Source organism: Phyllobates terribilis, unplaced genomic scaffold (genome assembly GCF_046119375.1).
Source record: "Phyllobates terribilis strain yellow unplaced genomic scaffold, ASM4611937v1 Scaffold_5__5_contigs__length_657084704, whole genome shotgun sequence".
Classification (NCBI taxonomy): Eukaryota; Metazoa; Chordata; class Amphibia; order Anura; family Dendrobatidae; genus Phyllobates; species Phyllobates terribilis.
In genome coordinates this window covers 273,639,152-273,653,428 of record NW_027362765.1, presented here as the reverse complement: position 1 = coordinate 273,653,428, position 14,277 = coordinate 273,639,152, and the positions used below count along the sequence as shown (strand labels likewise).

General features: G+C 42.5%; 1 protein-coding gene across 1 annotated transcript in view; it reads left to right on the top strand.

Annotated features, from left to right (window-relative positions):
• Positions 1 to 5,030, top strand: part of CA10 (carbonic anhydrase 10) — a 354,530-nt gene extending 349,500 nt beyond the window's left edge. Inside the window, exon 10 of the mRNA XM_073684179.1 lies at positions 4,055 to 5,030. Within this exon, the coding sequence (XP_073540280.1) occupies positions 4,055 to 4,077 (23 nt within the window). The 3' untranslated portion in view covers positions 4,078 to 5,030. The remainder of the gene's footprint in view (positions 1 to 4,054) is intronic.
• Positions 5,031 to 14,277: the final 9,247 nt, after the last annotated feature.

The following is a 14,277-nucleotide window of genomic DNA, read 5'->3' as shown; positions in this document are numbered from 1 at the left end:
TACGCTCTCTAATATCACTCCAAAGTACAAGCCGCTACATGTCTTCCTTCTCTTTAACTTGCTGTCCAAGGTCTGTTATGGAATCTAAGGATTACAGGAAGAGGGGCGGGTCTATTTCTCTCTGCTCCTGATCTTCTGTCTGTCAGGAGCAATGCATGCTGGGAAGTGAGGGAAACTTGTAAAATGAAGATGAAGAGGTATTTCCCATAAGAGAAAAGTTGATGGCAAACTACGGGGCATAAGGATCGGGTCAGTCGCTAGACATTTTAGTGTGTTCTCCAAAAAGCAGTTTAAACATGTTTTTATGGATGAGGAAGGCAAGATCATGCTTTTTTTTTACAGTGTGTAAAAAGACAGGTAGACTTTCATAATAATTACCCCATTCATCATGGTTCCAATGACCTGTAAGGTGGCTCATGTTATTCTATCCAAGAAGAGCATGCCATACAGAGAGAATTGCTAAGCTAAGCCATTTTCAATCATTTGGTTTAGCATTTTCATGTACATTGTATTTGAAATTTTGCCAGAGAAAGCCTGTAAGTCCTACTTCCCCGCCCTTACAACTCTTACAATATACTATATATATACAGATTTTGCTGAGGAATAGTCATGGATTTGTCCCTGATTTGTTTCAAGATCCACTGTGGAAAAATCTCACCATGTATGAACTTTTCCGATGAAACCTGGAAGAATTTCAATAATCGTGTACAAGAAAATACTGTATCAAATTATAGAAAACTGTGGATGATAAATCTGATTTAAATATTCCTTTATTAGCATAGTTTTCCTATTCGAATTTCCCACATTACAGGGTCCTGACTTACAAGAAATCACACAAAGACCTGGTAAATGGGAGAGCATTACAATTTCAAGTGATCATCAAATCCAAAAGCCAGCTGAATCCTTATTTGTTATTTGTAGTCTCTTACATGGCTACATTGAAAATCCATACAGTTTTGATAGTTTTCAGGGGATTTAAAATGACAGATAATGGAATAATAAATGAATTTGTATCAATAGTGATGATGAAGACATTCATTAGAAGGCTCACGATAGCCCACATTTCTTTTCATTCACGCGGTATTAAGGGATTCTGTTTGGTGTTGTGGTTTCTTCTTGCAAATGGGTCTTATTGTTTTCTATTCTTATTGTATTATGCGGTTTTGCTTTTTTTTATTATTACAAAGAGCTATTGATATAATGTGTTAGGTTCTCAGCAGATATTACTGGGGGGCTCAGCAAATGTAATTCCCAAAGGTTTTAGAATAGAACATAATGGAGGTGCATAATTTATATTTTTGTATCATGGTCTCATTTTCCAGATATGAAAGCCAAACTATTGGGAATTTGTATAATATTGTTATACATGTGGGTTTATGTTTTTATAAGGTTATGCTGTTAAATGACAGTTTTCATTATAAATGGTCTGATCTTGGTTTCCACAGAAACACTACATAGAACTTCAAGCATAAGTAGTATGTTATTTTCCAGAACAATGAAATAATATAATTTCTAGCATATTCCCAAATAATGTGAGAGATTTCCACATTCTGATAAATAAATAGATAATTCATTTTCTTTCTTTAATCGTTCACTGATCACTGCTGCCAATATAAGAACATAGTATTTTTGGGCCCAAAACAAGCTGAGAAACACATCTTGGTGTATGGAAAACAATTGATGATCAATCACAATCTTCTTTATTAAGCATACATCCAAATACACATGTTTCTGTACTCAGGGGCCCCTTTATCAAGTGATAGAGACATTACTGACGATAAACTCTTTAACTAAAGCCTCTTTCACAGAAGTCAATGGAATTACCACCCATTTAAAGCCAACAACTGATTCATGTAATTGTTATCCAAATATGAGGCAATATGATCTAGTCTGATGATCTTAACTTAATGTATTATTATTTAACAACTACTCATTAATTTCATATTTCATTGGTTATATAGATTTAATTTTTTTATATATATATATATATATATATATATATATATATATATGGTCTCAATGCCATAGGAAACCATAATACGTTTTAATAAACCTATAAATAACTCAACAAAACTTTTACTAGTAGAAAATAACCAAAAATTTTTTTATTACAATGCACAAAAACTTAAGACAAAAAAGTATATAAGAACATCCCATAAAATCTGAAAAAGAGGTAGTGTGGTTAATGGAAAGCACATCATGGTCAAGGACTATAATAAATAACAAACATAATAACTTAGTCAAAAAATGAGAAGAGGAGGACGGGAAAGTATAAAAAAACTGCACAAAGTGACAAGTATGATCAGGGAACCAAAGTCATAGTTGTATGAAAATATAACAAAATGAGTCAAGATAAAAATCTTAATTCATTAAATGACCCCACAAACAATCCAAATGATAAATAAGTATAAATAGCAATAGATAAACTCAAGGAACCCCTCAAACCTATTAAAGTGCAGTAGTGCAATAACACCCATACCCACCAGTAAAAGCCATAGTAAATTCACCATTGTAACAGACTACACTGCCCAGTACCCTGACGCGCGTTTCACATTAGCTTCGTCTGTTGTCTTCTTTAGAAAACCCATTTTCCAGTAGTCAATAATATATGTAAGCCTCACATAACAAAAAAACAGAACATCAGTAATCTCCTGCAGGAGAAATACATTTTAGGGTTGCTCCACTACTTTTATATTGATAAACTATCTTTAGGATAGGTCATCAATATAAGATCGGCAGATTAGTGAGATACCTGGCATGCTATCAATCAGCTGTTCTCACTGCCAATGAAGGCCAGATGTTAGCAGTGGTGGAGATTAACAGCTCAGTTCTGTCAACTGTCTATTGGCCACCACTGGATATTGCCCCTATTCAAATGAATAAGAGTGATTTTCCAATGCACAGCAGCAGCTTTTACACATTTGATGGAGCTGTGCTGTTCAATTTAACTACTGCTAAGATATGTCTGCTGCCAGCAATGAGAACAGCTAATCGGTGCGGGTGGCAGGTGTCGGAATGTCACTGATGTCATTTATATAAGAGTAGTGAAGCCAGCCTTTAGATATGTAGTCAGATGATAACATAGAAGTCAAAAGGTAAAGAAAGTAGATGTAGACAAAGATCTATGTTTGCAGATAGATAAAGATATAACTTACTTTATTACCACAGTAATATGTAACAATGTGATGTTTATCATGTCATAAAGTCTCTTTAATTAAGTAGGAAAAGTGACCAGACTAATTTTTAAAGGGGTTATCTTGTTATTTTTTTCCTTATTCACTTGCCTCTTCTACATAAAAATAACAAGTTCAGCTGTACCTACGCACCACAGCCCCAATGCCGACTCTCACCTCTGGTCTTTACCGATATGGTTTCAACGATGACGTCACATCAACATCACATGATTGCATCAGCCAATCACTAGGCTAAGTGGTCTGATGCATTGGCCCCTTCATTGGCTGCAGTGTTGACATGATCTTTTTGACATCACTACTGAAGCTATATCAACAAAGACTGGAGGCAGCAGCAGAGAGTTCATGCTGGAGCGGCGCATTGGATAAGTACAACTGTATTTGATTTTGTGTACAAAAAGCCAATAGAAGAAAATAAACCATTTAACGTTACCGAACAAACTTTGTAACTATAAACTTAGTTTTTCTTTTCTTTGTCTTCTCTAAAGGTTAAAAATTTCCCCTGCATAAAAACACCTGTAGATATTTGTGCATGTTCAGTACCATTGCTTTTAGCTTATGGCAGCAACTAGATCTTCGATTACATGGAACTCAAATAGAACATTCCCGTTTTTTAGAAAACCCCAGAAGAGTTTTTGTCTTTGCGCTATATCCGATATTAAAGCTGATCCCTAGTGAAATAAAAGAGGTTGCGCTGCAAGATCAAATACAGACAAGACTATACAGAATTTATTTCTAAACTCAGAAAGGCTGGAAATGGCAATGACGTTATTTAAAAAAAAGCACTATATAATATGAACCATATCAATGACTTGATATAATTTAGTTGTTTCTTAATAAATTATGTTTTATTTTTCTTATAGTGAATGAATGGCTCCTCAAGTGAAGAAAATAGTCAAGGTCCCAAGGAGTGTAGGTGGAAAGCCTGCTGCCCAGGATAGGCATAACTTGCTCAAAGCCCCATTCACTTTCTTGGACTTATACTTCATTAACTGTATTCATCATGCGTGAAAGTATGGCAGCACAAAAAAAAAGAAAAACAGAAAAAAAATGAAAGAAAATGAGAACAATGTAACAAACGTTCAAAACGTCCATAAACTTGTCTCGAAATATGAGACACATCTAGTACAGTATCTGTGAATTTACAAGCTACACAGTGGAAGACTTGTTGGCCTTTGTATATATATACGGCTTTCTTTCTATAAAGTTGCTTTGAACAATTTCAGAGTGGATCCATAACCTCATTCCATGACTATTGGGAGTCCCTTTGTACTGCTTTATCATACATGCATACTGGAAAATCCAAGCAAAGAAGAACATGAAAGGAAAAAAAAAAAAAAGATTTCAAGGCTGCTGTCGTTCTGTTTATTCCATAATGAATCAAGATGTTGAGCGATATATGTATAATATATAAATATATATTATTAAAGAGTATAAATACATTAAATTATTTCTTCTCCAATAGTTCCCAAAACAAAAACAGATTTTGTTATTCAGCTGAAAGTTTCATCCTTTCTGTTGATTCTGTAAGTGTTGCATCATCTTTTTATTATTATTTGATGCTACCTTTTTACACATTCTTTATATTTTTACCACTGTCTCCTCTATCAGTTCACCCATCTTCCCAAACTTCATATCTAATTTACTCAATTGAACAAAGCTTCAGTTTAAACAATGAATTAACATTTCCAGTCTAGGTCTCTGTTCCCTGTTCCTCTTTTTTTTCATTTCATTTGAGTAAAATTGATCTTTACTTTTTCTAAGACTACTCATTAATTGTGTTTGGTTACTGTCAGCATCTCAATAAATGTTAATAAAATATTGTATAAATTATAAAAATGGTTTTATTTCACATGAATGCCTAAAGCACTATAGATCTCCTACATATAAATACAAAGCTAACAACTTTTATATTACTTTGCTTGATGAGTGTAGACTGTACAAGGAAATCCCACACTGCATGGAATTGGGCTGGAGGTTTTAACCTAGAGACATCATGAGACTAATAATCTTTATTCACATAATACTACCATATTCCACAAGATTTTACAATTGAGACGTAAATGTGTATATATATATATATATATATATATATATATATATATATATATATATATATACATATATATATATACATATATATCTCTAAGATAAGGCGGGATGCGTGTCTCTGTCTGAAGCCTCGATAGACTGCGCATATGCGACGAGCAGTCTGGCTCCAGAGAGAAGCACGCATCCAGCCCTTATAGGTAAGAGGAGGTGTATGGCGCCGGAGATCGCGCGGTATGCGTAGACACTGAACGCATAATGCGATCTCCGGCGCCATACTTACATACTTACCTGACCGAGAGGAGCGTTGCCGCGGCGCCTCTCTCTTCGCTGGAGACCGGAGGCGGAGTGAAGGCGCCGGACCGGCGCGTGCGCATTGCGCTATCTGGCGCCATTTTACTGAAGACACATTTACAGTGTGTCTCCAGCAAAATGGCGCCGGACAGCGCGGTGCTCCGGCGCCGCACTCCTCCCCCGGCCTCCAGCAGAGAGGACGCAGCTGCGCTGGAGTACAGAGAAGAAAGGTGAGTATAACTTTTTTTTTTGTATGTCTGTACAGTGTGAAAGAGATGACGGGGCCACACATAACAGGATTGTGGGGTGAGGGGACCATGTATATATCAGGATTGGGGGGTGAGGGGTACCACACATACCAGGATTGGGGGGTAAGGGGTACCATGCATACCAGGATTGGGGAGTGAGGGGTACCACACATACCAGGATTGGGGGGTGAGGGGTACCACACATACCAGGATTGGGGGTGAGGGGTACCACGCATACCAGGATTGGGGGGTGAGGGGTACCACACATACCAGGATTGGGGGTGAGGGGTACCACACATACCAGGATTGGGGATGAGGGGTGCCACGCATACCGGGATTGGGGATGAGGGGTGCCACGCATGCCGGGATTGGGGATGAGGGGTGCCACGCATGCCGGGATTGGGGATGAGGGGTGCCACGCATGCCGGGATTGGGGATGAGGGGTGCCACGCATGCCGGGATTGTGGATGAGGGGCGCCACGCATGCCGGGATTGTGGGTGAGGGGTGCCACGCATGCCGGGATTGTGGATGAGGGGTGCCACGCATGCCGGGATTGGGGATGAGGGGTGCCACGCATGCCGGGATTCGGGATGAGCGATGGAGTGCCATGCATACCGGGATGAGGGGTGCCAAGCATAACGGGATGAGGGGTGCCACGCATACTGGGATTGGGGGTAAGGAGTGCCACGCATACTGGGATTGGGGGTGAGGGGTGCCACGCTTACTGGGATTGGGGCTGAGGGGTGCCACGCATACCGGGATAGGGGGTGAGGGGTGCCACGCATACCGGGATTGGGGATGAGGGGTGCCAGGCATACCGGGATTGGGGATGAGGAGTGCCATGCATACCGGGATTGGGGATGAGGGGTGCCACGCATACCGGGATTGGGGGTGAGGGGTGCCACGCATACCGGGATTGGGGATGGGGGGTGCCAGGCATACTGGGATTGGGGATGAGGAGTGCCATGCATACCGGGATTGGGGATGAGGGGTGCCACGCATACCGGGATTGGGAATGAAGGATGGGGTGCCATGCATACCAGGATGAGGGATACCATACACACCAGGATAGGGATGAGGGATGGGGTATCATGCATACCAGTATGAGGGATACCATACACACCAGAATAAGGATGAGGGGTGCCACGCATACCAGGATTGGGGGTGAGGGGTGCCACGCATACCGTGATGAGGGGTGCCACGCATACCAGGATTGGGGGTGATGGGTGCCACGCATACCGGAATTGGGAGTGAGGGATAGGGTGCCATGCATACCAGGATGAGGGATACCATACACACTAGGATAGGGATAAGGGGTGCCACGTATATCAGGATTGGGGGTGAGGGGTGCCACGCATACCAGGATTGGGGATGAGGGGTGCCACGCATACCAGGATTGGGGGTGAGGGGTGCCACGCATACCAGGATTGGGGGTGAGGGGTGCCACGCATACCAGGATTGGATGGTGGGAACAGAATGGGGGCAGCACAAATACAAGGAGGGGGGCAGCACATACCAGCATGGGAGAACATATACCAATAAAAATCCTCGCCACCCGGGCGTAGAACGGGTTCAATAGCTAGTATATATATATATACACACACAGTGTTCTGCAGAATTGAGTACACCCCATTTGAAAAGTAAGATTTTAATCAATATCTCAATGAACACAAGAAAAAATTCCAATATTTTGACAAGACTAAGTTTCATAGAATTTTTTTTTAACCCATAACATAAAAGGAAGGTTATAATATATCTTTCATTACAAAATCTTCCGTTTTACCCAAATTACTTTATGCAAAACTGAGTACACCGTACATAAAAATCAACTACATCTACTATTTTTATGACCTCCATGTATTTTATGGACAAGACCAAGTTTTCGTGGCATGGAGTGAAAAGTTGGCGGCATATTGCAACATCTATCTTTTTGCTTTCTTCAAGAATGACCTCTTTTAGAGCCCAGATGGAGAGTGATGCTCTACTTGTCTCTTCAGAATTTCCCATAGGTGTTGGGTTCGGAACAGGAGACATACTTGACCACTGAATTACTTTCATCTAGTTCTTCTCCGGAAATGCAACAGTGGTAGATTTGTGTTTTGGATCAATGTCATGTTGGAAAAGTGCATGACTACTAAGGGTACGGAGTGATGGTAGCATCTTCTCTTTCAATATAGAGCAGTACATCTGTGAATTCATGATACCATCAATGAAATGTAGCTCCCAAACACCAGCAGCACTCATGTGGTTCCATGTAAGTACACTGCCACCACCATGTTTCACTGCAGGCACCATGCATTTTTCATTGTACTCCTGACCTTTGAGATACAATTTTAAAGCCACCCAAAAATTTTCCATATCAATTATCTCATCACTCCAGAGTATAAAGTCCCAGTAGTCTTCATATTTTTCAGCATGGGCCCTGGCAAATTGTAGATAGGTTTTTTTGTGCATGGGCTTCAGGAGAGGGCTTCCTTCATAGATGACACCCATGCATGCCATTCCTTTGCAGTGTATGTCATATTGTGTCACAGGCAAAACTCATCCTTATTTGGCTTTCTACTTCTTTAGTAGAGATGAGCGTTGTTCGACTCGAACTGTTCGCCAATCTCAAATTCGAGCTGTTTTGGGCGGTGTTCGAGCAGTTCGGCGAACACGAACGATTTGAGAAAAATTCGGCTGTTCGAGGTTATGTTCGATAACTGTTCGTGCACCAAAATCATAACTGGATTTTTTCTCAGTAATGATGAAAATTAATGTTAATACGCAGTTTGAGTGTACAGCGGGGTGGGGGGGGGGCAGGGGATGTATCTCTGCAGGAATAATGAAGATCTCCATTTTTTTTTCTCTTTCCCACATTTACAGTGGGGAGGTGCAATCTGTCAGCCTATCAGCAGCGCACACACGAAGCGAAGTGCTTTTTTTCAGACAAGCAAGGGCATGTGACATTGGAAGTGTATGTCACATGTCCTTGCCCTATAAGACCAAGCCATTTTCCCCATCGCCACCATTTTCTCACTGCTGCAGCTGCGTGTTAGACGGCACCGCTGTTGGTGTGTGCGCTATACCTTGTTAATTTCAAGCCAATTTTCGCACAAATCTACAGATAGCTTGGGAGTAGGGAATAGTTGTGATTGCAGTCCTTTTAAGGACTAGGTTACAGCATTTCCTACGACTTTTATCAGGCAGGTCTGTGCTCTTACATAGATAGATTGTGGGAGTAAAAACTAATTGTAATTGCAGTCCTTTTCAGGAGTAGGTTACATCAGTTCCTATCAGTTTTTGCCAGGCAGGTCTGTGCCAGAGCTGTGCAAGTTTTTTTCACAGCATTTGGCTGAATCTAGCAAAGCTAATCCTTTTTGGCCTATTGCAGAGTGTGTTAGTCAGTGGAGTAGCCTATCTGTGTTGCAAGATATACCACCTGTGTATAGAATACCAATTTTTTACTGCACCTAGTGAAGTAAAATCTTTTGGGCATAGCATCATTCTATTAGTCCATCTATACTGACTTCCATCAGGTTGCAAATTGAATATAATTTTTTTCTGCATCTAGCTCTGAAAAAATATTTGGGCTTCTAGCAGTGTGTGGGACTTGTTCTATTAGTCCATCTATACTGACCTCCATCAGGTTGCAAACTGAATATAATTTTTTTCTGCATCTAGCTCTGAAAAAATATTTGGCCTTCTAGCAGTGTGTGGGACTTGTTCTATTAGTCCATCTATACTGACCTCCATCACGCTGCAAATTCAAAATAATTTTTTGTCTGCATTTACCTCTGAAAAAATATTTGGGCTTCTAGCTGTGTGTGGGACTTGTTCTATTAGTCCATCTATACTGACCTCCATCAGGTTGCAAACTGAATATAATTTTTTTCTGCATCTAGCTCTGAAAAAATATTTGGCCTTCTAGCAGTGTGTGGGACTTTCTCTATTAGTCCATCTATACTGACCTCCATCAGGTTGCAAACTGAATATAATTTTTTTCTGCATCTAGCTCTGAAAAAATATTTGGCCTTCTAGCAGTGTGTGGGACTTTCTCTATTAGTCCATCTATACTGACCTCCATCAGGTTGCAAATTAAAAATAATTTATATCTGCATCTAGCTCTGAAAAAATATTTGGCCTTCTAGCAGTGTGTGGGACTTTCTCTATTAGTCCATCTATACTGACCTCCATCAGGTTGCAAGCTGAATATATTTTTTTTCTGCATCTACCTCTGAAAAAATATTGGGCTTCTAGCTGTGTGTGGGACTTGTTATATTAATCCATCTATACAGACCTCCATCAGGTTGCAAACTGAATATAATTTTTTTCTGCATCTACCTCTGAAAAAATATTTGGGCTTCTAGCTGTGTGTGGGACTTGTTCTATTAATCCATCTATACAGACCTCCATCAGGTTGCAAACTGAATATAATTTTTTTCTGCATCTACCTCTGAAAAAATATTTGGGCTTCTAGCTGTGTGTGGGACTTGTTCTATTAGTCCATCTATACTGACCTCCATCAGGTTGCAAACTGAATATAATTTTTTTCTGCATCTAGCTCTGAAAAAATATTTGGCCTTCTAGCAGTGTGTGGGACTTTCTCTATAAGTCCATCTATACTGACCTCCATCAGGTTGCAAATTAAAAATAATTTTTATCTGCATCTAGCTCTGAAAAAATATTTGGAATTCTAGCTGTGTGTGGGACTTGTTCTATTAGTCCATCTATACTGACCTCCATCAGGTTGCAAACTGAATATAATTTTTTTCTGCATCTAGCTCTGAAAAAATATTTGGCCTTCTAGCAGTGTGTGGGACTTTCTCTATTAGTCCATCTATACTGACCTCCATCAGGTTGCAAATTAAAAATAATTTTTTGTCTGCATCTAGCTCTGAAAAAATATTTGGCCTTCTAGCAGTGTGTGGGACTTTCTCTATTAGTCCATCTATACTGACCTCCATCAGGTTGCAAACTGAATATATTTTTTTTCTGCATCTACCTCTGAAAAAATATTTGGGCTTCTAGCTGTGTGTAGGACTTGTTCTATTAGTCCATCTATACTGACCTCCATCAGGTTGCAAACTGAATACAATTTTTTTCTGCATCTACCTCTGAAAAAATATTTGGGCTTCTAGCTGTGTGTGGGACTTGTTCTATTAGTCCATCTATACTGACCTCCATCAGGTTGCAAATTGAATATAATTTTTTTCTGCATCTAACCAAGCCAATAGTTTTGGCCTAATACCACAGTTTGGCCACTCAGCTCTGCTCGGTTCCCATCCATTGTTTTTTTGTGCAAACAACTCCAGAGTTGTGAATTAGTTAACCACCAAAATGAGTGGAAAAAGGCCTGCTGCTGGTGGAAAGGGGAATAGGCGTGTTGGGAAGGGGAAAAAAGGTTGTGTCCGTGGGGTAGGTGTTAAAGCAACAGTAACATCTGCAGAAGAAAGACCATCTTCCAGCCAAGCTAAAATGTCTACTTCTTTTAGCGGACAATGTGATAAGATCCCTTTCTTACGGCCACGCCAATCGCTACAAATTCCAGATGAGGCACAAAAACAGCAGGTGCTTCAACGGATATCAAGTGCTCCTTTAAGTGGGCTCTCCTCCACATCAACTTCAACATCACAAATACTCCAGTCCTCAAAGGTGTCACCCCAATCGCACTTGCTTCCTCACAGCTCCCAAATCTCCAGCTGCCCATCTGAGTATGAGGTAGAACAGATGGTTGAGTCTGCAGAGCTGTTTACTCATACTATAGCCTGGGAATCAGAGGTCGACTCCAGCGCTTCTGTGAATCCAGACGAGGAAATGATCTGCACTGATACCCAGAATCTTTATGAGTCGGATCCAGGACCAGACGCAGAAGGTTCTGACCATAATGTAGACCCTCATTCCCAAACTGTAACTCCTGTTGGTGGAGACAATGAGGAAGACAATGATGAGACTCAAATACCTGATTGGAGCGACAACTTTAGTTTTTTGTCAGGGCAGGAACAGGTTGGCTCTGAGGACGACGGGTGTGATAACGCACAGGGTGATGATGATGAGGTTGGAGATCCCACTTACTGTCAACCCACAGTCAGCCAAGAGATGAGGTCAGCAGAGGAGGTGGAGGAAGATGCTAGTGACGACGAGGTCAGGTTGCGCCTTCCTGGACAGAGACGTAGTACTGGAAGCACGTCAACAACTGCATCCTCAAACACAACTCTGCCTCTCACCACAAGTCGTGGTGGCTCTTCAGGTCGCATGGGTGCTAAGCCTTGCATAGCCTGGGCATTTTTTCAGATCGATAAAGATGACCCAACTCGTGTTATCTGTAACATTTGTCAGCAAAAGCTAAGTAGAGGCCAAAAAATACATAGTTTGAGTACTTCATGCATGAACCGGCACATGGACATGAAGCATAAGTTGCAGTGGGAAGCTCAGTGTGCTACAATGCGGCCTAGCCGGCCGGGCCAACCACCGTCTGCCATATCTTGTGCATCCGCGGCCTCTTCATCCTCTGTGACTGGGGGGACAGCAGTCACACCTGTTTTGGGGCACAGACCTGCCACCTCTTTACCCGCAACAGCCAGCGTGATTGGCAGGTCATCATTTTCTTTGGAGGTGGTAACACCAGCTGGTCTTGAGCGCTGTCCGACATCGATAGCACCACCTTTGGATCAAGGCAACCTAACATGTCCGCCTGCATCTTCCTCACAGACCGGCAGTTTGCCGGGGACACCCTTATCAACCTCGTCTAAGCACAATAGCCAGCCCTCGGTCCCTCAGATGTGGACAAGTAAAAGACCATTTCCTCCTAGCCATGAGAAAGCTAAGAGGTTGAATTTCACCATCTGCAAGCTCTTGGCTACAGAAATGCTGCCTTTCCGCCTGGTGGACACAGAGGATTTTCGAGACCTTATGTCCGTCGCAGTGCCCCAGTACCAGATGCCCAGTCGGCACTACTTCTCAAAGAAAGGTGTGCCTGCGCTCCACCAGCATGTCGCACACAACATCACCGCTTCTTTGAGAAACTCTGTGTGTGACAGGGTGCATTTCACCACAGACACTTGGACGAGTAGGCATGGACAGGGGCGTTACATGTCGCTGACTGGGCACTGGGTAACTATGGTGACAGCAGGACAAGGGGCTGCTGTCCAAGTCTTGCCGTCCCCATGAGTTGTGCGTCAGTCCTCTTTATGTCAAAGTTCCTCCACTGCTTCTGCCTCCTCAACCTCCTCTCGGTCTTCCACCTGCACCCAAAGCCTGTCTGGTCATGCCACAAGCTTTCTAACTGCAAAGAAGGGATCCTGCACACCTCTTTACTATGCTTGCAGTAGGGCTCAACGTCATCAGGCGGTTTTTACTTTGAAATGTCTGGGAAATGTGAGTCACACAGCTGAGGAGTTGTGGTCAGCTCTGGAGAACCAATTTCATGAATGGTTGTCTCCACTGGACCTGAAACCAGGGAAGGCCGTGTGCGACAATGCTGCAAACCTGGGTGCGGCCCTTCGCCGGGGCAATGTCACACACGTGCCTTGTATGGCTCACGTGTTGAACCTGGTTGTCCAGCAATTTTTAGCCCACTATCCCAGACTAGATGGCCTTCTGCAGAGGGCACGGTCGCTGTGTGCTCACTTCCGCCGTTCGCATCCCGCAGCTCAGCGACTTACATCTCTACAGAAGTCGTTGGGCCTGCCACTTCACCGGCTAAAATGCGATGTGCCTACCCGGTGGAATTCAACTCTGCACATGTTGCAGCGACTGTGGCAGCACCGACAAGCCCTGGTGCAATACGTTCTGATGTATAGCCTGGGCCAACGAGATCCAGAGGTGGGGCAAATCACGCTGGAGGAGTGGTCTCAGGTCAGGGACCTATGCACCCTTCTGCACAATTTTGAAATGGCGACGAAGATGTTTAGTGCTGACGATGCCATTATCAGCATGACTATTCCGGTGATTTACATGCTGGAGCACATGTTAAACAGAATTCGGAGTCAGGTGGTGGCACAAGAGGAGGTGGAGGAAGTAGAGGAGGAGGAGTTGTATGCGGAAGGGCTAACATCTGCAAGGTCCAGACGGTCGGCAGCACCAAGGCGGCAGGCATGTGAGGGTGGGGGAGATGGTTTTACCAGGGCGCATGGTAGCAGCCAAACTAGTGAGGAAGGTGCAGGAGCCCAGGAAGAAGTGGAGGATGAACTGATGGAAGACTCATCAGATGAGGGAGACCTTGATCACATTTCTGTTGTGCGAGGTTGGGGGGAGAGGACAGAGGAAGGAAGCATGATTGTTACCTCGCCACCAACACAACAGGGACTTGGTGCTCCTGGATGTGCAACACACATGAGTGCCTTCTTGCTGCACTACCTGCAACATGACCCTCGAATTGTGAGAATTAGAAATAATCCTGACTACTGGGTTGCCACACTGTTAGATCCCCGGTACAAAAGTAAATTTGCAGAAATTATTCCTGCCATAGAAAGGGATGCACGCATGCAGGAGTATCAGCAGAGACTGTTGCAGA